General features: G+C 35.0%; 2 protein-coding genes across 2 annotated transcripts; both read left to right on the top strand.

Moving 5' to 3' along the window:
- Positions 1-4,659: 4,659 nt before the first annotated feature.
- Positions 4,660-16,243, top strand: LOC120627478 (phenoloxidase-activating enzyme 1). Its single transcript, XM_039895482.1, has 7 exons — positions 4,660-4,863; positions 9,327-9,532; positions 11,844-12,024; positions 12,404-12,515; positions 13,255-13,442; positions 14,245-14,337; positions 15,469-16,243. Exons 1-7 carry the CDS (start codon positions 4,812-4,814, stop codon positions 15,780-15,782), a joined length of 1,146 nt encoding a protein of 381 aa, XP_039751416.1. The 5' UTR covers positions 4,660-4,811; the 3' UTR covers positions 15,783-16,243.
- Positions 16,244-17,695: 1,452 nt separating this feature from the next.
- On the top strand, positions 17,696-20,935 carry LOC120627479. The gene is made up of 4 exons (XM_039895483.1): positions 17,696-17,836; positions 18,023-18,196; positions 19,485-19,634; positions 20,732-20,935. Exons 1-4 carry the CDS (start codon positions 17,759-17,761, stop codon positions 20,897-20,899), a joined length of 570 nt encoding a protein of 189 aa, XP_039751417.1. The 5' UTR covers positions 17,696-17,758; the 3' UTR covers positions 20,900-20,935.
- The last annotated feature ends 3,703 nt before the right edge of the window (positions 20,936-24,638 follow it).

Here is a 24,638-nt window from a genome sequence, read left to right as displayed (position 1 = left end):
CACAGCGGCTCTTCCCACACTAAACTTCATTATGTGGTTCGAAGCATTTAAAATTAATATTAATATATAATATTTTTATTTGACGGCCGCTTGGCGCAATGGGCAGCGGCCCTGCTTGCCAAGTCAAGGCTGTAGGTTCGATCCCCAGAACTGGGAAAGGTTTGTGTGATGAACATAAATGTTTTTCTTTGTCTAGGTGTTTATTTGTATATAATAATATTTATTTATATTATTCATAATAATGTTCATTAGTCGTCTTAGTACCCATAACACAAGCTACGCTTGCTTTGGGGCTAGATGGCGATGTGTGTATTATTGTAGTATATTTATTAATTTTTATGTATGTGTGCTCTAACTTTAGAAATTACCATACTTCTTACCGACAAAGACTAACTATTACCTACCTATTCTGCAGTAGAAAACGGACCGTAGTTTCCCATTAATAATACATTTTAAGATAGAGATGTATGAAAGACTTAGTGTGTCTTCTTGCTCAAAGTTAAAGATAAGCTATGTTTTTTTGCATTTATCTATTTGTGACGCATTTTTGTCGTATGCATTTAAAAAACTGAATATGTCAATTTTACTACTGGATATTGCAGCCCGAGTGTTTTGCCAATTTTGCCACGGTCTTGATTACAAATGGAGTATGAAATATTATCAGTCAGACAAATTGCATTTTCGATATAATTTTAAAGGGAAACAATAATTATTTCAATCAGAAACTCGAATTAAAATAAATATCAGGTAGGTACAAGATGTATCCCATGCAATATTTTATGTCCAAATAATATTTTATGAAATGTTTTTTTTTTTTAGCAACACATCGAGGAAACATTAAGATATTCATTGGATAACATGATGCAAATCACGTACCAGCTCATAGCTTCAGATACCTATTATTTACCGCCAATACTATTTTCTCCCATAACGAGTGCGTAATCAAATGACGTCACAAAATTGGGGGCCGAACACAATTAGTAGACGAGACACGAAAGCGAATGAGGTTAATTCTTAAGCGAATTGCGAGGGAAATTGCGTCCTACTTCCTTGCGAATTGCTTGATTGGGCACTGGGACGATTAGTGAACTGACGACCTGCTGATTTACGTTTTTCCGATAAGAAATTGCGTATCGGTGTTTTGAACGAAGTGAATACGGATGTTTGATATGGTGTTTTAGTATGTTTAAGTATTTACATGTGGCATTTATTCTTTGTGTAACTTTATTTTTGACGGCCGACTGGCGCAGTGGGCAGCGACCCTGCTTTCTGAGTCCTAGGCCGTGGGTTCGATTCCCACAACTGGAAAATGTTTGTGTGATGAACATGATTGTTTTTCAGTGTCTGGGTATTTATCTGTATATTTTAAGTATTTATATGTATTATATTCATAAAAATATTAAACTGCTATCTTAGTACCCATAACTAGCTACGCTTACTTTAGGGCTATATGGTGATGTGTGTATTGTCGTAGTATATTTATTATTTATTATAGTATATTATTTTTTGTAAAGTCTAAAGTTTTCATTACATCACAAGCGACTTCAATAGTAAGTTAAGCAAAAACTCAGTTTTATTTGGAAACAAACAAAACAATATATGGTCAAACTAGGTGGCTTAATTGAGTAAGTTTCCTTTTAAAAATAAGATTGAGTTTAGGATCCTGTTGCCTGGATAGGCTTCCGGCACTCACGTCATTATTATTGACGAAACTCTGCATATTTGCCTGTGTGTCAGATCAGAAAACAGATCACGAACGAATTATTAAAATGGGTTCAAAAGTTACAAAGTTGATTGATTGCAAATAAACAAAAATCGAACATATCTTTTTTCTTCAGATAGCAGTATCGATAATAAAACAACTGTTGCAGGTCCACCTTTGCACATTTTAAGTCAATAGGTACAGCCGTAGGTAGTTTGCGGGTATGCACCTTGGCAGCTTATCATGCCGAAACTACAGAATGAATTCAAATGAAATTTCTCGTGATTTGAATTCATACCACGAGGCAGGTACTAATTACTTTGTATCCCTAATCTTAACCTTTCTATTTGGGCCTATGTTATTCTCCGTTCTTTAAACTAACTCTCTGCTAAAATGAAATTGATTGGTTGCTTATTTAGGTCGTGAAGTAGGGACAAATAAACACGCTCTAGCATTTAGTATTAGTAAGGATTTTACCCAGAAATTTCCTCCTACTATACATGATGACTGTTTTCTTAAGATTGTTGGTAATTTCTGTAACCAAAAATATTTAAAATCTTATCAATATAATACCTATTGGCTATTGCCTATGTATAAGTTATTAGGGTTAGTTCAGTTAATTGATAATACGTCAAGAAAAAATGAATAATATTACTTGAGGAAAAATTACGTCTAACGTCTCCATAATAGTTTGTCTACCTATAGGTCGCGTCATGTAAAAAGAATGCTGAAGGGAAACCTTTGCATTACACAATTAATACAAATAATCATCCTTCTTTATTTTTTTATTATTATAATCTTTAACATATGATGAGATTTTTTTGCATAAAAGTACCTATTCACTTGCCACATAGCAAGTTAACGAGGCCAAAGTCGTAAGCAAAGCTAGTTAATGATAAAATAATAGATAGCACGCACTCATTTACATGTAATCGTAAAATTTCATCCCATCGTGCAGGTTACCCGTTATCGCGAATTGTTGTCCTATACTCTTTTTCCATTAGAATTCCTTCACTTAGTGATTCAGAGACTGATGATGAGTGTAGGTCGACTAAGAGCACTCTTTTTAGTTAACGCAACTTATACTATATTCAAGCTTCCTTATTTTAATGTGCTTAGAATCGAACAAAAACAACATGTTTATTTCGTTTTCTGCGTTATATCGCAGACAGTTGATAGTGTAAATAGGTATGTAAGTTATAATTAATATAGTTCCATAAATAGTTCATTAAATATAACATTTTGATTTTCAACCAACTAAATAAAGAGAATTATTATATTTATTTCATACAGTATGCCTTTAAAAATAATAATATATATTAAAATCCACGGCAATGAGGCAAGTTACCAAAAATACTATAATATTATGTATATTCAAAGTATTTATGTATATTATTCACATTATCAGTCAAAAATATTCATCAGTCATCTTAGTACCCATTACACAAGCTACGCTTACTTTGGGGCTAGATGGCGATGTGTGTATTTTCGTAGTATATTTATTTATTTATTTATTATTATTATAGCAGAGTTACGACTTAGAAGTGTCAGGTTAATTGTCCTTCCAAAAAAATATGATAGCGTAGCTCAACTACGCTATCATATTTTTTTTGTGAAATATAATTTATTGTTTATTCCCTGAAAGTTATTTTCAAAACGTGCATACATAAAGAAAATCTCTATATCGTCAAAAAATTAAGAAAAAAATATGAACATTATTAGACTAGTTAAGAAAACTGCTTCTCATTTGGTTTTTTAAATTTTGTTCTGGAGTGATATTTTTTTGTCCAGGATAATATAGTATTCAAACGCGAAAGAAGTAACAGGCTAAATTTACTAAACAATAATATTATTTTTATTTTATTTTATTTATGCACTTTATTTGTACACCACAAATAGAAAAAAAAACAATGGACACAACAAAAATAAACTTAAAAAGTAGTATACAAAGGGCGGCCTTATCGCTTAGTAGCGATCTCTTCCAGGCAACCTTAGGATTAGGAAAACCAAGGGAAACCGATTGGTGGGGTGTATTATTATTATTATATACATACTTACGAACAATTACACACTAATACTTATCAAGATTACACACATAAAATACTAATAATAATGAATATAAAAAATAATAAACTAATATATACTAAAACATACTTAAATATGAGCAAGAGTAAATCACCATCGTCTTTATATTAGAGTATTAACTGAACTGTCATAATCGATAATATTTGAAATAATAATTATATTTAAGCAATTGGGAATCTAGTCTTGCCAGGATATTATATTTGCTAATAACACTTTTTTTGAATAATGGCCGGGCTACGCCAGATAAAGGAAAATTCAACTAATAATTAAGAACAGGCACAACATAAACTGGTAAATCCACAGATGACGCATAAGATCATCGCGAAGTATATGTACGGTAAGCAAACAAGTTCAATAAATATAATAAAATCAAAAGATTTTTCAAGGGTATTTTTTTCGTAATATCTATTAGGAGATATATTGACACCTTAAAACTGACTTAGAAGAAGAAGAAGTCTTTATTACACATACAAATAGAAAGCTAAGTTAACAAAACAAACGATAATACAAAATATATGTGCAAAGCGGGTTTATCGCTTGAATCGATCTCCTTCAAACAACCTTTGGTTGAAGAAATATGTTACATGAAACGGGATAGTGCAATACCAAAATTTGCAAACTGACTGACTGACATACTGACTGATGGTATAAAAATATGGGACTTTATTAAATTACGCCAATCGGTCAGGTAACCTCGGAAAAATCGTTACATATTCGTACATATAAAGTAAACCAATATTTATCGCTCCGAGAACATCCATGTTCGTAAATTAATGTGTTGGAATTATAGTTAAATCTCTAATAGTATTAATGTGCGAACCGTACTGGCCACTATCTATACGCGTATATATTATATATATACTATACTTGACCTTTAAGATCCAGTATAGCAAAGCGGACGGACAAGCGTAGTCACACGTTTTTAGCATCTAGCCGTCACAAGTTTGAAGTGATGCTCAATGTATAATTGTGTTTATAAACTTTTATTATAGTTCGCACCATAGTGATATAGGAAATAGTTAAAATGAAGTGTATAACACTGTTTATGAGTTTCGCTGTGCTGTGGAGAAGCGTATGTATGTATTATGCTATTTGTTTTTCTTATTATTAAGTTTTTTAAATTATACTTTACAGAAAGGTTCAAGGTTATTACTTTAGATTACGTTAGGTATCTGTTTGTAACTTATCAGGAAGTTTATAGATAAGTTTCCTTCAGTTAAATTATATTTACTTTTACTGTACTATCAGGGGGTCGTATACCTACCCATATTTTATTTTTATTCGATTTGAAGGTAATAAACCTTGTTGGTCTAGAACTTGCATGTTCAACCACAGATCTCGAGATTCGATTTCCGGGTCAGATCAAAAATGTTAGGGTACCGGGATATACATTTTTACTACTGATCCGGTGTTAGGAGATTGGCGCTGCCAACCCCCGGAGAGCTTGATAACACATTATCTTCCAATCGGTTTATACACGACATCGTATCGGAACGCAAAATCGCTTGGCAGGTCTTCTCCTCTTGGGAGGTAACTAGCAACGGCCGAAAACTCTTTATTTGTACACCACTACACAGTTAGGAAAATAAAGGCCGAATAGAGAGAAACACAACAACTGAAGTAGAATACAAAGGACGGCCTTATCGCTTAAAAGCGATCTCTGCCAGGAAACTTTGCTGAAAATGAAGCCGAAGTCCTAACCACTAGGCTGTTAACGCTTCTGTTATACGATTGAACGTTTATTTTTTGTTAGAAAACTTTATGACACACACACATATAATATAAGAAACTTAGAATAGAGAATGGGGCGTGGAAAGGCAGTCTTATTGTAAAAGCGATGTCTTCCAGACAACTTTGACTTTAGGAAAGACGAAGGAACGGTTTGGTTGTATTTCCAATCGTGTGCCCATGTTCGGAGAGTGATAAAATTTATATCTGAATTTATATATTCACTATCTGATGTGTGTTTGGTGGTGTTTTATCGTGGGTTTTTACTCCATAATCGTAACATTCTTATTCTTACAATAATGCTCATGCAGGCTAGAGTTCCTGGGAATATTATTCTTCTATTAGAGATCAATTGGGTCCCAGTTCATTAGTCTAAATACCTACATTAGAACCATAAGTTTTTCATTTTTTACATTTGTTGTGGGCTTCTTCTTAGACCAGTGCGCGTTTGGGGTCCTCGCAGTAGGTTTTAGGTTTACGAATGGAGTTATCGCCATCATCTCACTTTTTTTCGTAATGTACGTTTCATAGGTCCCGCGGTTTACCTGCTCAATATTCGCAGACGAAGGGACATCAGGGTATACCTTCGACCCTGGGAAGACAGCCGCTTGCTAAATGCTAAAGCAAAGCAACCTCCATACCGTACCATGAGGTCGGGAATCATTCTTCCCGGGATGAGCTACAAGCGTTGGGCAACGGAGGCACCGGTGCGTTCCTTGGAGATCCCGGAGCCTCCCAATATGTACTGAGGCTGGCTACCGAGGGGGTTTTAGTGGGAAGAAATCACCACATAACCCGAATTCTCCTGCAGAGAATCGGGTATCTTTTAAATTCAAAATTCAAAATTCATTTATTTCAAGTAGGCCTAATACAAGCACTTTTGAAACGTCAAGTCTGTCTGTTTGTAGTGATTCTACCACCGGTGCGGAAGAACATTTCCCCCCGTCAACAAAAAAAAAAAAGGTTCCGCGGTTTAACTTTGTTACCTTTACTCGGTTAGGCAGTTACACCAACTAATTTAAGCATAGATGTAGCTTCATCTTGGTAATGATCATGAGATACTTGACCTGGCTGATTTCTAACCTGAAAAAACAAAAGTTTCTCGGAGGATCTTAACTAAACGAACTCGTTCAAGTCTCGGACAGCAGATAGTAGATCATAATGGATTTCCTAATTTAACCTTAGAGTGATCATTACCAAGATGAAGCTACATCTATGCTTAACTTCGTTTATGTTGGTTGTGCTGCCTAACCGAGTAAAGGTAACAAAGTTAAACCGCGGTAACTTTTTTTTAATTGTTGACGGGGGGGACATCTTCTTAAAAGATACCCGATTCTCTGCAGGAGAATTCGGGTTATGTGGTGATCTTTTCCCACTAAAACCCACTCGGTAGCCAACCTTAGTACATATTGGGAGGCTCCGGAATCTCTAAGGAACGCACCGGTGCCTCCCTTGCACAATTATTTATTTTTAAATTGAATGTTGCACAATCCCGTTTTCCGTAACAAACGTTACGGAAAACGGGCTTGTGCAACCGCTTCATCAACCAAAGGTTGTTGAAGCACGTTTGTTATTTTAGCACGGTTTGTTGTTTTTGCACGGTTGTTTAAGTGAAAAGCTATATTATACTAATGTGCTGAAAAATACTTAAATATTATGGTCGAAAAATGTACTTACCAAATCATTGCACTCGTTGTGTCTGATATTTTGATCTCCATATTTCTCCTTGTTTCCATCCTCCAACTCCGAAGACCTGCAAAAATTACAAAAGATGTAACAATCTATTTCAAATATTTTTACACTAAAACAACAGCATTAATTATTACACTTAGATTTTATTTGATTTTAGCTATGCTTTTGAGGATTTCCCTCAATTCATTTAATGGATTACCTCAAGCGAGTTAGTGACAACCGCACCACCTTTAGTGGAAGTTAATAAAATTATTTTCAAAAGCTGTCCACACTTGATGGAGAAATTTGTGAACAAATATTAAAATACAAACGGTGAAACATAAGCCCTAATTTTTTTGAAGTAATTTATAATGGATTAAATTTAAGAATGCACTTCAATTAATGAAAGAAGATAATTCAGAAATCCGTTTACTTTTGAAGAAGGTAAATAGTTAAATCGCCAAAAAAAGTTCGCCATGAATTCTATTTCTATTGGTAAACTTCTAGATTATTTTGTAGGTAAAATAGAGGAAAGTATTTGCTTGACAATGCAATAAATTGTCGGTATAAAATAAGCCTTACCGAACCGATGTTTAAATTACCGAATCGTTTTTAAATTATTTTTTTAGTCACTGTAATGAATTTTAATCTCTTAAAACGTAAATGTTAAATAGGAGTCTTTTCGTTTTGAAAATTAAAAAATCAAGTCGATTTTATATGGAACCAAAACCAAAACATATTAAATTATTTTAATAACTAAAAACGACCTTGAGGATTTATAATAAACAGCAACATCTCGTAAGGTGGGTAATATTTTCTTGTATTTTCCTTATACGGTACATAACTAACGATTGCTCGACCTGAATTAAGAATATAGGTATATCTAGTACTTTTTTGCGTTAAATCATTAATTGACTGTAGATTTTTTTTTAAATTCCGGCTGGTGTTTAAACGTATCTAATAATATTTTGTGTAAAAAGTATCTTTGTATCCATGCATTTTTTTATTTGTGCCAAATTGAGTTTGACTGTGTAAAAAACATCTAAACATTTTGTTATTTTTCACATTTATATTGCCGCATACCGACATATTTATAATTTATTTAAGTTTTTCCTAATTTTCTCTCTTTTTAAGCCATAGTACTGAGGCAAACAAAATAAACATACCTATAAATATGTTTTGTTTTTATTTCTGAAATTCTACTTGGCGGGCCGAAGTATGATAGAAAGACGAACGGACAAAGTGAAGTCTATAATTTATTCGAAATTATTTATTAAATTTAAAGTTAAGTGAAATATATAAACTTTAGATTCGTAAGATAAAAACCTCGGAAGCAGTAGAATCTGCATCTCTTCAGCAATTGCGGCCTGGGTGCTTTGCCAATTAAGCCACGATACTCATACCACTGATGCCAAAAATGCATATGTCTTTTTATCAGTCATATGCATACAGCAACTGTAGGGATCTACTTTTCCAACGGTCCATATTACAATGAGACACTTTCAATCAGACGGTGCTTCGAATTTTTTTTTTTAAATAAGCCTAATTTGCTATACTCCGCAAAAAGTAGGAGAATATGTACCTACGTAGTAATTTATAATTGCTTCGACCACACCAAACAGAATTTCGGCAAAAAAAATTAAATTATAAATTACACCGTATAGATTCTCCTTTTCGCGGAGTTTAGCAAATTAAGTTTAATTTTCATAATATATCATGGAATTAAGCAAAGTAACGCCTGCTTCTATCCAATATTTAAAAACGTTTCGAATACTGTCGGTTCCAAAATTTTTACATGCATTTTAAATTTATATAATTCACAAGCTATTGCCCGCGTTCTTCGTCTGCGTCTTATTTCGATAAACAGTTTGGTTTTCCGGGATAATAACTAACTTATCCTTTCAACCAACTCCTAGCCATCAAGTTTATTGGTTGCTCTGTTAGGGAGTCAACAAAGGACAAACATACACACAAACAAAACCACTTCCGCATTAATAATAAAATAATAAAAACATATTATATAAATTTTAATATTATGGCAAGAAAATTATAGAGTGGCTTTTTGTCATGGCGATTTGGAACAGATGACTTTACAATGTTATTATTTCCATTCATATTAATAATGACGGTGTCTTTCTAGTTTCAGACCAGTGTGAGACTCCGTTGGGCCGGAACAGTCAGTGCGTTTCGATCTACAACTGCCCTTCACTTCTGACGGCTTTTGAGCAGAGGCCGCTGCCTAGTCATGCAATCAGCTTTCTCAGGCAATCGCAGTGTGGTTTCGAGGGATATATACCCAGAGTATGTTGCGGCCCTATGCCTTCGCCAGCATCCGGTCAACAAACGGTAACTAAACAATTATTTTTTTGTAATAAAAAAAATTGTTGTTAATTAACCAAGCATAGTCTTTGAAAAAAAGAAGAAAGGGCGTTCTGCAGCGTGCCGCCCTGTGTCCATCAAGCGTGTTAAGGCTCATGTGCCTGTAAAATAAATTAATAAATAAAATAAATATACTACGACAATACGCACACCGCCATCTAGTCCCAAAGTGAGCGTAGCTTGTGTTAAGGGTACTAAGATAACTGATGAATATTTTTATGAATAGTATACATAAATACTTATAATATACATATAAATACATAAATACTTATAATATACATTTGACGGCCGACTGGCGCAGTGGGCAGCGACCCTGCTTTCTGAGTCCAAGGCCGTGGGTTCGATTCCCACAACTGGAAAATGTTTGTGTGATGAGCATAAGTGTTTTTCAGTGTCTGGGTGTTTATATGTATTTTCTAAGTATTTATGTATATATAATTCATTAAAATATTCATCAGTCATCTTTAGTACCCATAACACAAGCTACGCTTATTTTGGGGCTAGGTGGCGATGTGTGTATTGTCGTAGTATATTTATTTATTTATTTATTTATTTATTTATTTATTTATAAACACCCAGACACTGAAAAACATTAATTTTCATCACACAAATATTTTCCAGTTGTGGGAATCGAACCCACGGCCTTGGACTCAGAAAGCAGGGTCGCTGCTCACTGCGCCAATCGGCCGTCAAGAAACACCGGTAACCACGCCCGGATCGGAACACAGAATTGAAACAGTGCTGTTTTTGTTTCAGTGCAGTAGAAATAAGCATAACGGGAATACTTCCCCGGACTAGCTCTGTCACAAAAAGCTCTGCTACGACTAATTGTTTATGCTATTTTCTTGAGCAGTACAGCGAGGTTACTATACATTTGATGAATTCCTCAATGACAAGGAAGAATGGAAGCAGCCAGCCTCGCTCTCATCTCCCGCAAGATAGCTAAATGATTGTAAATGTTGATGTTGGAAAAGAGCAACTACTGAGTTTCTTGCCGGCTCTTCTCGGTAGAATCTGCTTTCCGAACCGGTGGTAGAGTCACACAAACATACATACTTGACGTTTCAAAAGTGCTTATAAAAGAGGGTCTACTTGAAATAAATGAATTTGAATTTTGATATTTTGAATTTTGAGCGTGACTTTTTGCTTGCGTGATCCGTATGCGATACTCGCATACTATACAAGAAAGTTAGCGAGTTAGTTAATGAGAAGTCTAACTAGTTATCAGTGGCGTGCATAGAGGGTATGCACAGGGTATGCAAATGATATAAAATGAACAAAATCTGCAGTACGTGTTATAAAAAACTTAATAGGCATATGTATGATAGGCATTGTAAGAGTTATAAAAAGCCTACCTTTAAGTATTTATAACTCGTACTGGAGATTTTTTTCATTTTATGTGATCTACAAGCCCTGTGCATACCCTCTTTGCACGCCACTGCTAGATATGTGGTTAAGTAATGTTTGAACTCCGGTTCAAATGACTCCATAGTTAAATGGTTACTTTGCACCTAACTTTGCCGCTAGGCAATTAAGAATGGCCACATACAACAATATAGGAGTCTATAGTAGAAATGGTAGTAGAAAGTGGGTTCCCATATACATAGAGTATACGGGAACCTACTTTAAGCCTGCCTGCTACTGCTTATGGGGATCTATTTTGATTCATGTTCAAGGCTGCTTAGCTTTTGTTCTTCGACTTACGTATTGCATCCTCAGCCAACATAAATATTTCTTCTAAATTGATGAAAAAATGTCATAATTCGTTTAAAGAAAGATGCGAATAATTTTACAGTAAACCTATTGACATCTTAGAGATGTCTCTTAAGAAGTTCAAAGTTTGTATTACTTATTATAGTAGGTATAATGGACTACGTAATCGATATAAAAGCTCGAGTGTGAATTATTGCTCTTTAAATGTCAATGTTATATAGTGATAACAAATATGTTTGTACGCAAAACATGTAATGTACGCATCGTAAGTTTCATCTATAGGCCTATTTTAATAAAGATATTTGTCTTTGACTTAAAAGTTGAGCCTTCCGATGGCCTGCTTAAGATCATACTTAGTTGGTGCCGATTGATACAGAATATTCAAGGATCTACACTTAGAAGCATAAATGCTTGGTAGGAAATAAGAGCTTCGAAAGTATGACTTCCATCGAGCTACTGACTTAAGTCATCCTTTTTAAACCAACTCGCAATTTGGGCTAATTACCCAATCTTACACTATGATAGTTGTCTGTGCATGTTTACACCTATAGCTTTATGTTTACAGACAAAACGTCCTCCTTCTGTAGCCAGACCCACCGAAGGTGAAGATCCTAAATATGATGAAGACTCCTTTCCCGAGTCTCGAGACAAATGTGGTGTAGAAACCGGCGCCGACCGCATCTATGGCGGTCAGATTACGGAGCTGGATGAGTTCCCGTGGATGGCACTTTTAGGATACCGACCACGTAAGAATGCATATATAAATCATAACTAGCTTACCTGACAGACCTTGACGGACAAAAATCGTCTTTAAATTTGTGATCTTACTTTAATAGTTAAAACTTTAATAGGGTAAGTTAGGAAATTATAAATTTGCAAAGTGCCCCTGTCGGGGATAGAACTCGCGTCTTCCCACACATATAACATTACGCTAGGGAGTTTGCCAGAAGGTGGTTTTTGGCTCATGACTATTATATATGCATGTCCATCTAAAACAGATGACCCCACTCCTGCAATATCACAGACATAAAGTACTTTAAAACGCATGGTCTTCAAATTCATTAAAAACATATAACTGATCTGGTGTTTTTAATACATTCTTAAATTAAAGTTGTTCTATTACAGGTAATAATGGACAATTGACTTACCAATGCGGTGGTGTACTGATCAACCATCGTTACATTCTATCGGCAGCTCATTGCGTTGTTGGTGAAATAGAAAAAGCTGTTGGAAAACTGTAAGTACTTTAAGTTACTGAACTGTAACAGAAAATGCATTACAAGACGTCGGGCTTACTGATAAATAATACAAACTCTGCATAGAACCTTCGACGGCGAGAGAAAGTACTGAATTTGTAACGTAACCCTTAGTATAAGATTTAAAAGCGCTAATCGAAGGTAGGTTTCAACTTACGATACTCAGTAATTACAGAGTAAAATGTAAGTTATGGAATATGTTTTAAAGCTCGAATTTGAAGAACACTTCTACAACAAAGGCGCTAAAACCAGTCTTTTTAGATCCATTCTGGGTCTATGTTACAGGGTTTCGATACTCGAAAACGGGTTCACGATTGCGAGCATGCATATCTTATGAGCGTACTGCCCGTAGGTCTTAGCCACTGCCTTGGAGGCTAATCTGTCATGTCAGTCCAACGTTTACCGTGATTTTTTTTCAAACCGATAAACACGCGGATATATTCGCGCGTGCTACAATTTTTTATAAGTACCATATAAATAAGTAAACACTACTGAGTATTTTAATATAGTTACCTACTCATTCGTAATTTTTTTTAGAATTTATCCTTCTTATAAAAATAAAAATAATAAATTTCATTTATACTAAACGCGTCGACCCGAAAATCATTAAACATGAAATGAACTAAACAATAAAATATGCAGTCGCTTGCTGAAATCGAACCCAGTCTTGTAATGAATACTTCATTAGCCTTATTGCCTAATTGATTATCTTTCTTATAGGACATCAGCCCGTTTGGGTGAATACGACACGCAGACAGATATAGATTGTGAAGCGTCCGAGTGTGCTGACCCTCCACAAGAGATCTCGGTGCACTCTGCTTATCCTCATCCTGGATTCAATGACAGAAACAAGAATAGAAAAGATGATATTGCAATTATAAGACTCGCTAGAAGAGCTACTTATTCGTGTAAGTGAATGATACAGACTTTCAGCATCATTGTCATTGCATCTAACCACAGAACTTCCACTGCTGTTAGTGATAGTTCTTTTGTAGGGTTTCCTACCCGCTATAGTTTTATACCGCTTGAATCCATTGCCTCGTTTTATGTCCCCTTTCCACCCCGTGGAGGGTCTACCAACACTACGCTTTCCAGTACGGGGTCACCCCTTCAGCACTTTGGGACCCAAAAGTTCTCCAAGCTATGAAACCAAGTGTTTTTTTTTTGGTTGTGAATCATCACCTGATGGTGACGAAAACACTGGTTAGTTCAGGAATTGCGACAACTTGTCTACTGGACATTAATAGGCAGAGATTTCGGTAACATGCTCATAAGAGAACGGTATGCCAACCGTATTTGTTGTAAATATTATTACACATCGTCATCATAATCATATCAATCCATTACCAGCCCACCACATGAGGTTTAGGCTCTAGGCTCTCCACCACACTGGCCCAGTGCGTATTTGTAGACTCTACACGCCTTTAAGAACATTATGGAGAACTGTCAGGCATGCAGGTTTCCTCACGATTTTGTCACATAACTTCAGAAAGTAAGAGGCGCGTGCTGGGTTTCGGTGACCGGAAAGTGAAGTCCAGGTCCTGACCAATAGACTATCACTGCTTTAATAGTAGTAATAGTTGAACATAATTTTTGTGTGGACATAATTAATATAATGCAATCCTCAAAACATCAGCAATTTGAAGCGGAAGAAGCCCGCTAATAAAAGGAGGTAGTACAACTTTAATAGACTGTTTTTTTTTGTTGCAGCTTATGTTCAACCAATCTGCCTTATAGACAACAGATTCCGACTGAGTGCCGGTGATGACGTATTCGTAGCTGGCTGGGGGAAAACCCTGGACGGTACGTTTCCTGGTTATTGATTTTGTGCCTCACTAAATGTTATTCTACGAAACTTGAAAAGCTCATTATTAAATAACACGGGAAATCGAGGGGTACGGAATAGCTAAGAATGTAGCTAGCCCTTTAAACAAGCATTGCTATTAAAACTTCCTAGAAACTAAAGGATAAGACATTCCTTTTTTTGAAATGGCTAGCCAAATATTAACGAGTCATAGGTACATCAGAGATATATCATTATGGAAAGACTGAAAACAATGATGGTTTAGGTATCTTCAACGAATATTAAAATTGTTTTTGAAAGGCCCCAAGCCTAAACGTGCTTCTGAGTTATATATTTTGTTACACAGTTTTAAATAGCTAACTATAGTAATGCCATTTGCTTAATTATGATTAAGGTGGTTAAAAAAAGGTGTGCTTTTATAATAACAATATAAATATTATTTTTTATAACAATAATAACAGGCTTACAGTGGTAAAACTAGTTGTTGAAATATATATATAAAAAAAAAATCAATCAATTTAATAAAAACAAAAGCCACAAGAACTTAACATTAAAGCAGAAAAAGTATAGGAAGTGTTATTATTTAATGAACATTGATTTAACTAGTTATTTGTTATTGCAATTGACCTTCTATGTTGCCATGACTTTGATCACGTTATGTTTTTTTTCCTTATCAACGCCAGAGTGTATGAAAATAATATAAAATGATTTAAAGATAGGATGGATGGGTACAAAGTTAACTTCAATGATTTTAAACTAAGATTTTCATAGTTAGTAAACATTTCTTAAAAACAGTTAAATATGTACGGTACATACTACGATAATATTTAGAGATGTGTCAATATTTGCACCTAATTACATTCATTTATTATTATGAGCTATTATTCTACTAATTGTTAACGTTACTCTTATTTTAATTAGTTCTGTGTATTATTTATAATTATAAGATATCCCCTACGGATAACCAGTCGCCATTACACACTTAGTTTGGTAAACAGAATACTTTCCGTCCATTAGAAGCAGGAATTTAAAACAGTAAAGAGATTTTAATTTATTGAAATATTATTATTAATAGGCGTTTTTTTTCTTCAAAATAAGATAAAACTCATTGACAACCTCAATAATTACAGGAAAGAGCAGTCCTATCAAGCTCAAGCTCAATTTGCCGATTTTCAAGAAATCTGAGTGCTCAACGAAGTATAGAACCCTTGGAGCAGATTTGACTGACAACCAGTTGTGCGCTGGTGGAGTGTTTGCACAGGATGCGTGTAGAGGAGACTCTGGTGGACCACTGATGAGGAAGACTCCTTCAGGAACTTGGGAAACGGTAGCCGTTGTCTCGTTCGGATACGGCTGCGGTAGAGATGGTTGGCCGGGAGTGTATACGTCTGTAGCAAATTATATTGACTGGATACAGGAAACTATAGCTACGTCCAATGTTTAGACTTAATTTAGATTACAATTGTAATTCAATGTTTTGTACTATAACGATAATTTCACTTGGACTGTTTTCATTGCCACGAGACTTAAAGGAAACAGAAAAACATTTCAAAATAGCGTTTTTAATGCTTAGGGGAACTTAATGTACCTATTAGGAACTGTAGACGTAACAATATATACTTACGTTAGTGGATATTACCACGTTTATTCTAAGAACAGATTATTACCACAGACGTTCAATATAAGGAAAATCCACTGGCGGTTTTACGCCTTCATTATATTTTATCATCAAAAATTAATGTTCTTGCATGGGTACAAGAACGAGGGTATTTTTTGATATAATTAAAAATAATGTTTAAAATTATATATTTACTTTACTAAGTCAATAAGTGAATGTCTTGTGATAAATACACGTTTTATAATAAAAAAACAACAGACTGCAATAAAAATGCATTTCCAATCTAATTTGTTTATTTTCTAATTTTACTTCAAATAATCAACCGGCGGTAAGAAAAACATCTTCATTAAACCAGCATGCCTGAGAGTGCCCAATACCGTCTACGAAGGCGTGTAGAATCTACCAACCCACACTTAAACAGTGTGGTGGGCTCCACCCTTCTCGTTTTGTGATCAGGACTGTTATGGCGTTAATGATGACGGTAGCAATATTAATGGCAACACTTTTATAAATACGAGTGTCAGCGAAGAAGAAGCCAGTGTTGTTTAATTAAGTAAACGGTATCGTCGAAATAAATTTAAGTGACGTCACATGGGATTCTGAAGTCCCCATACCCCGTACAGAGATATTCAATTAGTCGTAGCGTATAATTTGCATAGGTGTCACTGGCAATCAAATTAAGTGGATCACCGACAATTCTATGCGCATAATTAAATCATTTACCCTTTCGAACGTATATGGGTGTCTAAAATTTTATTTGTTTTCGGAACCCTTTTTGATGGTATCAGACATCAGTTCTTTGGTAAATTCCTCTTTGTTTTGGTTGCAAGTCGTCTCTTCTCGAAAATTATCGCGCATATTTACAGCCCGTGAATTTCTGCGGTTATTGAAATGCGCTAATGCTTATTTTAAAAGATTATATTGCACTTAACTTCAAACAGTTAATCGAATTCACATTTTTTTGTGCCGTTATATCAAATAAAAGAATATACTTTAATGAAAAAGAAAATGTCTCCACTAGAGCAGTTCAGCCGAAAATTTCCGTTGCAAAGTTGGAAAAAACAGATAGTAAATCACAAATGCGAATACATTCATTCATTTCACCCGAGAGATAACAAATACGAAAAGGGGAGTTTCAATCGGAATCTAAAAATTACGGCAGTTTAAAAGTAGGCAACATTTACATAAAACTACTATATTCGTTATGATCTACACTCCACAGGGCCCATTTGTTTTCTTTTATGCGAAAAATATCGCTCGCATATCGGAATATAGGTTAGACTAATTTGAACGTTACTTGTTTTGTAACTCAATTTTATCGTGCTATTCTGTGACTACGCCACTATGCAGTTATATTTATTTATTTTGTGACTCTTACAGAATGCTATGATTATTTATTGACAGTAGATACATCTAGATTGGGTATTCTAATAAGCACTACGTCAAATAGTACTAAACATTAAAAAAATCTAGTTTATCATCAATTAAAAGACAAGCCTCATTTGTTTTTATTGATGTAATACAGAATCAAATAGACATAGCATACCTACTTTTGCATTGCCTGTGCAATAATATAGGAACAATATGGCCATGATAATGACATCGATAGGAACTATAAAAATAATGTAGCATGTAAAATGCTTGTTGAGGTTCCATACAGATGTAATTACACGCGATGTTGTTAATGATGAAAATCAACACAGCTATTGTAACACAAGAATCGCGATTTTATCATACAGCGTATAAAAATATCTCAACAAGCACAATGAGCCATTTGAATTTACGTTATACATTCGATAATAATGGAGTATGTAAAACTATTTGTGACAATATTTATTTTCTACGTTTCAAATATTTCCTTTGCTCAGCTCGAAGATGACGTAAGTATCCACCTTTGAATTTTTTAGTAGACTCAGATTAATATGTAACCGTGTAAGTTCTAAGCCCTTAAGGTTTTGCGTGGAAACTTAATTAATTTGCGATACTCGATTAGATGACCTAAAGTAAAGGAAACAAAAAAGATATCTTACATGGATTAAGCGTTTTGTTTTTGTTTTGTTTTTCAGAGCTGCTATGCAGCGATATTTACCGAAGGAACCAAAGATTGTGACGATTTTCAAAATGATATATTTATCTGTTCTTTAAACATCGAAATTGCCCCGGAGAATGATGAAGGAACTAACAGTATGCTACTTTATGGTTTCATGGAGGTGAAGGAAGACCTTGGCGAGGAATACGAAGTAATTTGGTGAACAGTTTTCTTTCACATTTCACTTCGGTTCTTCGGTTTATTTAGTTAGGTTAGAACCCCGTGAAATCTAGAACATTTCTTAAAACGTAAAAACGATCTCGGTAATCATTGATGAAAACTTGCATCTGAAGTTATATACACTTGATATGAAAATTCAGACAGGTATCCACCTGTAACCGTCAGTGTTAAAGCGATTTCTTTCGTTATTGCTTAAATGTGTTCTCCTAAAATATTATATGGATATTAAATATAGTCCATAATGGAAAACGGTATCCTTATAGGGTTCACTTTGTTGTCTGATGGTCCGTGTGTCACCGTCGGACTGAAAATATAGTGATCTAGCTATTCCGTATTTTTTAGTATATATTTCCAACTGTAAATGTCATATTTTTTCAAATTTCTCTTGTTTATTTAAAGTATTCTTTGTCCGTCTCTGATTGAGTAATGCATACATTTTGTCGGCTGACTAGCACAGTGGGCAGCGACCCTGCTTTCTCTGCTTTCATCACACAGGTAGGTACATGAATGTTTCTCATTGCCTGGGTGTTTATCTGTATGTAATAAGTATTTATGTATGTTATTCATAAAAATACTCATCAGCTATATTAGTACCCATAACACGAGCTACGCTTACTTTGGGGCTGGCGATATGTGTATTGTCGTAGTATATTTATTTATTTATAGGTAAAATATCATTATCATCACCGATCCACAACAGAGCACGGGTCTCCTTCCATAATGACAGGTTTTAGGCCGTAGCTCACAAAGCTGCTCCAACATGCAGTAGATTGGTGGACATAATTATAAGTATAATACGAAAAAAATATTATAATGAGTCCCGTTTTTTTGTCCCCGGGATAAGGGATAAAAGTGCCCGTCTCCAAGATGAGAGCTCTGTGAAAAATTTCATTAAGATCGGTGTTGCGGTTTAGCAAAACAAAGGTAATAAACAAACTGACATTTCACAATTATAACATTAGTATACACCGTCTCTTATTTGCTGTGTAATGTCCAATACGATATAGGTTACTTCCTGATGACCTTTTTTATGAAGGGATGGGGGAAATTTCGATTTTCAAAAATTGTTAAGTAAACGTTTCCTCTCAAGTAACGGCTCTCGGTGATCGAGCCCGGTTGGCTGGTTTTATAACAAAAGTCATGTAACCTTAAAACATTTTAAAACATCCGAGATACAGGTCTCCTAGTTTGGAAGTCGGGGCTTGAATAATAACGATTGTAGCAATATGGCTAAAACAAAACATAATATTCGCATACAGGTTCAACTAAATGTTTGGAAGGATATAGGAACCGGCCTGCAGTTTATGTACAGTATCGAAGGTAATCTATGTGACAGTCTAAAAAGAGATGACACACCCTGGAAGCCTATGGTCGAGGCTCTTAAAACGTCTGATTGCCCCGTTGCAACGGTAAAATATTTTTTTCTTTTTATATAATAAGCTGCACTCTGCCACGCTTCGCTGTGGCACATTGTGATTGAATGGTTGAAAAAAAATAGATAAAAACAATCCTTGATGCGTATTATATATCATGCTAAAATTTCAGCTCGATCGGTGCAGAACTTTTTGAGTTTTTGAAGCGTACACAAACCAACATAGCATTTATATATATATAGACTACGTAGCTGTTTTTAGTGGTAGTGAAGCGTTTGTGACGGAGTTCGTCCGGGAAAGTACTATCGCTATGCTTATTTCTGCCACTATGCAGCTCCTTACAATGTTGTGTTCCGGTCTGAACGGCGTGGTTTCCAGTGTAATGGACACCTACGCCTCAAATTGATGGAATCAGGGCGGCATGTTGCAGAACTTGCTCTTTGCATGCCCTGTGAAGTGTTGATCTGTTATAGGCGATCGTTTTACATCAGGTGGGCCATCAACTTGGTCCGTCAATTATTAAAACCTAAAAAAAAAAACTGTCTTGGTAAAAAATGTACTACAACTACAAGCTACCCGCGTTCTTCATCCGCGCTTATGACAGTATTATTTTACAAATCTCATTTGTTTTTATGGAATAAAAATTAGCTTATGTTACTCTTCGGTCTTTCAAGTTTTAAAGTCTATGCCAAAAATCCAGTTTATTATTTTTCTAGTTAGGGCTTGAAGGAAATACAAACGAACAGACACATTATTGCATTTATAATATTATAGTAAGGATATACAGACAACATTTTGCGCAATTGGTTGATACATCAATGCATTGGCTGAGATGTTGACAATGAATAATTGTTAAACAATGTTGACTGTACACTAAATAACTGTTGTAAAATTATTTTTGTAAAATCAACATCTCCTGAGTTTGCTCCGGTGTCGGAGCAAAACGTACGCAGAGGGTACATTTCTGAAGATCTCTTTCGTGTGTATTAAGATTGAAGTAATTTTAAATACACCATACAGATTATCCTGTTTTTTGTCGGTGTATAGCAAATTAAGCTTAATTTCCATAATATAAACGCCTGCTTCTATCCAATATGCCTTTATTATTACTAATTTTATGACCACTTTTGCAGGGAGTTTATCCTGTGAAGAACATGACGATGTCTCTGGATTTTGCCGAGAATGTTATGAATCATGAATTTTGCGGCGATTATTTGACAAAAATTATTATAATGACACTTGACAAACAAATATCATGCTATCAACTTAGTATCGCAGTTGAGGAAGTACCTTGCGAATAAAAGTGTTCCGAATTCAATGAATTATTATCTATTATACTAAATACTACTCTTGTGACTTTTTTATTTTTGTTACTAACCTTTTTAAAAGAGCATCTATCTGATATCCTTCTCCAGGCATCGGTGTGGTTCACCCTCTTCGAACTAACATTCTATATGTTAAAGCGCTGATGAAAGAGTTTGATGATTTTACACAAAAACTCCGACAAATTATAAACGATTTAATTAATTATTTTTGTACTATGGAGGTAATAATATGTGTTTAATCTGGCCCAAACTGTAGTCGGAGATAGAAGACAGAACTCCTCAGCGGACTCCAGCAAACCCCTCATTTAAGGCTTAGCGATACTGAATATTTGAATTTTTTCAGATCTACAACAAAATTTAATGCCACATCAAAAAACAAAATCAAACGCAGACGAAGTCGTGGGCAACAGCTAGTGGTTAGAGCTCCGGCCTCCCTTCTGGAGTAACCGAGTTCGATCCCCGGCACGCACCTCCATCTTTTCGGAGCTGTGTGCGTTTTAAAAATGTCACTTGCTTTAACGTTGAAGGAAAATATCGTAAGAAAACCAGCAAGCCCGAGAGTTCTCCATAACGTTCTAGATGTGTTTAGTCTACGCCCTCATTGTTCTGAGAGGAGAACCTAGCCCTGCAGTAGTTAATAATGATATATTATATATATATATATCATTATTAACTACTGCAGGGCTTATTACGACAACGCACACATCGCCATCTAGCCCCAAAGTAAGCGTAGCTTTTGTTATGGGTACTAAGAGGACTGATGAATATTTTTATGAATAATATACATAAATACTTAAAATATACATATAAAAACCCAGACACTGAAAAACATTCATACTCATCACACAAACATTTTCCAGATGTGGGAATCGAACCCACGGCCTTGGTCCCAGAAAGCAGGGTCGCTGCAAACTGCGCCAATCGGCCGTCAAATGATGATTATGATTGTATATGAACTAAACTTCATTAAGTTTAGTATAGTTACTACTCCAACTAAATGGTATCTATTAGAAGAGCCGAATATAAGTAGCAAAGAAACAAATAAACTTTCTCGCATTTATAATACTGGTATAGATGCATGTCGAAAATGCCGTGTCGAGGTTAATTCAAAATTCAAAATTCATTTATTTCAAGTAGGCCTAATATAAGCACTTTTGAAACGTCAAGTCTGTCTGTGTGTATTGACTCTACCATCGGTTCGGAAGGCAGATTCTACCGAGAAGAAGCCGGCAAGAAACTCAGCAGTTGCTCTTTTCCAATATCAACAATTCACATTTTACATTTTAAAATTCTTTTTTTTATCTTGTGAGTGATGAAAGCGGAGCTGGATGCTTCCAAGCAACCTTGTCATTAAGAAATTCATCAATTATATAATAATCTCGCTGTAATTTATGTGTTTTAACACATTCTTTAAACTTATGCATTGATAGGTCCAAAATTACCTTAGGAATCATATTATAAAAGCGTATACTCAATCCTACAAATGACTTCTGCACCTTTCGCAGACGATATGCAGATGTCACTAATTTATGACCATTTCTTGTAAGTCGACTGTTGCCAGTGATATTACATGTACGTGCATGTACGGTCTTCGACCAGGGTATGCATAAAGCAATAGCATGGCATAAAATGGAAGGGAATGTAATAAAATAATATGGAATGGAGTTAAATAAAATAATTTCGGTAGGCAGTGCTTTTGTGCATATATGAAGTGCACGCCACTGTGTACATGAGGCTTAACACCTACGCGTCAGAATTATGGATACAGGGCGGCACTTTGTAGGTCGTGTTCCTTGCATGCCCTCCGAAGTTTACCAATTACCATCCGGTGAACCATTAGCTTGCTCTTTCAATAATTTCTATAAATATATATTTTTCCAGAATTTTTTATAACTAGATCGTTCGTTTGCCATTGGTTAAGGCCGTTAATATCATTAGACGTGGGTAAGGGTGATACTCTCCAGAATATGAAGGAAGTTTCCCGCCAGCCAATTCCTATTATATAGATTTTGTTTAAGTATTTTAAGTTTGCGTTACATCATGGATTTACTTGGACATAATTCTTATCGGCTCACAAAGAGTATTCCTTATGTATTAACTGATATAAGTAAAATATACGTGTAACAAAGTTCCTACAGTATTTTCTAAATTGCGAAACCATGTCGCGGACAGCTCTCGAACAGTCGAAAGAAAAAATCAAAGCGAGCACTCGGAAAGGTTTGTCCTTTGACAAATTGGGGAATTGGTGTTTACAAAGATTCGAGTATTGGCTATATATACAAGGCAGTTTTGTAGAAATACCTATCTGGAAGTAAATAAACCAAAGTAACCAGGAAGAAAACGTTTATTTCATGTTAAGTGATTAAAGTGGTGGGTAGGACTTCGATTACACTTTCGGGGGCCGAGTTCGAATCTTAGCACGCAACTCTAACTTTTTTAAGTTAAGTGCACTTGAAGAATCAAGAAATCACTTGCTTTGACGGTACAGGAAAACATCGTGAGGAAATGCATGCCTGAGAGTTCTACATAAAGTTCCCAAAAGTGTGTCGAGTCCACCAATTCGCACTAGTCCAGCATGGTGGACTCTAAAGCCTTTCTCATTGTGGCAGGAGACTCGTGCTCTGTAGTGAGTGTTCCGGTAAAGGGTTGATATGATGATGATTGACTATTTAAACGAAAATTAAATGGCCAAGTTTTTAATAAAAAACAGTGCCCCAAACCCGTAAAAGTAAAACTTGACAAAAAAACAGCTCAAAACTATTGACACATTTTGTTCTCGAGGGTTTCAGTTCTGTGTTTAAGTAAATACAGTTACTTTATTAAATAACAATAAAGAAATTCCTTACTAAAAGATCTAAAACTGACAACATTGATTGAATTTTGATTTGTGTTTTCTAAATAAAAAAATGTATATTTGTATTCTGATAAATCAACTTTTTGATGAAAATCAATATTTGTTTTTGATCAATTTTTATACTCGATATTTGAACTTGAAGTTTTAGGTTTGGAACTCATTCCGCACTTTACAAGAAAAACAGCACACTGTCTTTTGTGGCCCTAAAAACTATAAAGATGACATAATATATTGAAAATTGCGTCATGTTAAAGAGGAAGGAGATCCAATTATGTTACGTTTTAAAGCAGATTTAAAAAGAAAAACATCACTTGAAAACCTCAAAAAGCTTTGGTATTATCAAGGACCGAATTCTCAGCTTTCAAATAACATCAAATTTCTTAGCCATAATACTTACATGCGAACCAAAAAAGACATCTATGAAGTACACGTTCAAAATGACGCGTGAAAGGTGGACAGAAAAAGCCGCACGCATCAAAAAATGTGATAACTAGCGTAAGGGAGGTGTGAAGAGCCCTCGAGTTCTCCAATAATGCCACCAGTTCGCAATAAAATTGTCAAGACGGGATCTGCTAACGATGCACTTTGAAATCCGAGGTTTGAGTTTCGGAGTTAAATGCGGTGGATTAAAATTGATAAAGTGTTTTGGATTGTGCAGAATCCGTTGAAAAGCACTTTTAAAGATTTGTAACTTGCAAGTGGAATAGTAGGTACCCATAACGATAGGAACATACTAAATCATTGTCGATAATTTAAACATACTTAATTATAAATAGGGCCGGTATAAAATGTTTCCAGATAAAAGAAAAAATGCTTGAATTTATACAGGACTAGTAGTTTTTAATAGCATTCTTGTAAATT

Source organism: Pararge aegeria, chromosome 11 (genome assembly GCF_905163445.1).
Source record: "Pararge aegeria chromosome 11, ilParAegt1.1, whole genome shotgun sequence".
NCBI classification, from domain to species: Eukaryota; Metazoa; Arthropoda; class Insecta; order Lepidoptera; family Nymphalidae; genus Pararge; species Pararge aegeria.
Note: the sequence above shows the minus strand (reverse complement) of the source record. Positions and strands in the feature narration are given on the sequence as shown.

Excerpts from the sequence above, each read along its gene's own strand:
- LOC120627478 (XM_039895482.1), top strand. The coding sequence starts at position 4,812 with ATGAAGTGTATAACACTGTTTATGAGTTTCGCTGTGCTGTGGAGAAGC. Across the intron at positions 9,533-11,843 it reads CAGCATCCGGTCAACAAACG|ACAAAACGTCCTCCTTCTGT; the intron begins GTAACTAAACAA and ends TTATGTTTACAG. Across the intron at positions 13,443-14,244 it reads TAGAAGAGCTACTTATTCGT|CTTATGTTCAACCAATCTGC; the intron begins GTAAGTGAATGA and ends TTTTTGTTGCAG.
- LOC120627479 (XM_039895483.1), top strand. The coding sequence starts at position 17,759 with ATGGAGTATGTAAAACTATTTGTGACAATATTTATTTTCTACGTTTCA. Across the intron at positions 18,197-19,484 it reads ACCTTGGCGAGGAATACGAA|GTTCAACTAAATGTTTGGAA; the intron begins GTAATTTGGTGA and ends ATTCGCATACAG. Across the intron at positions 19,635-20,731 it reads CTGATTGCCCCGTTGCAACG|GGAGTTTATCCTGTGAAGAA; the intron begins GTAAAATATTTT and ends CCACTTTTGCAG.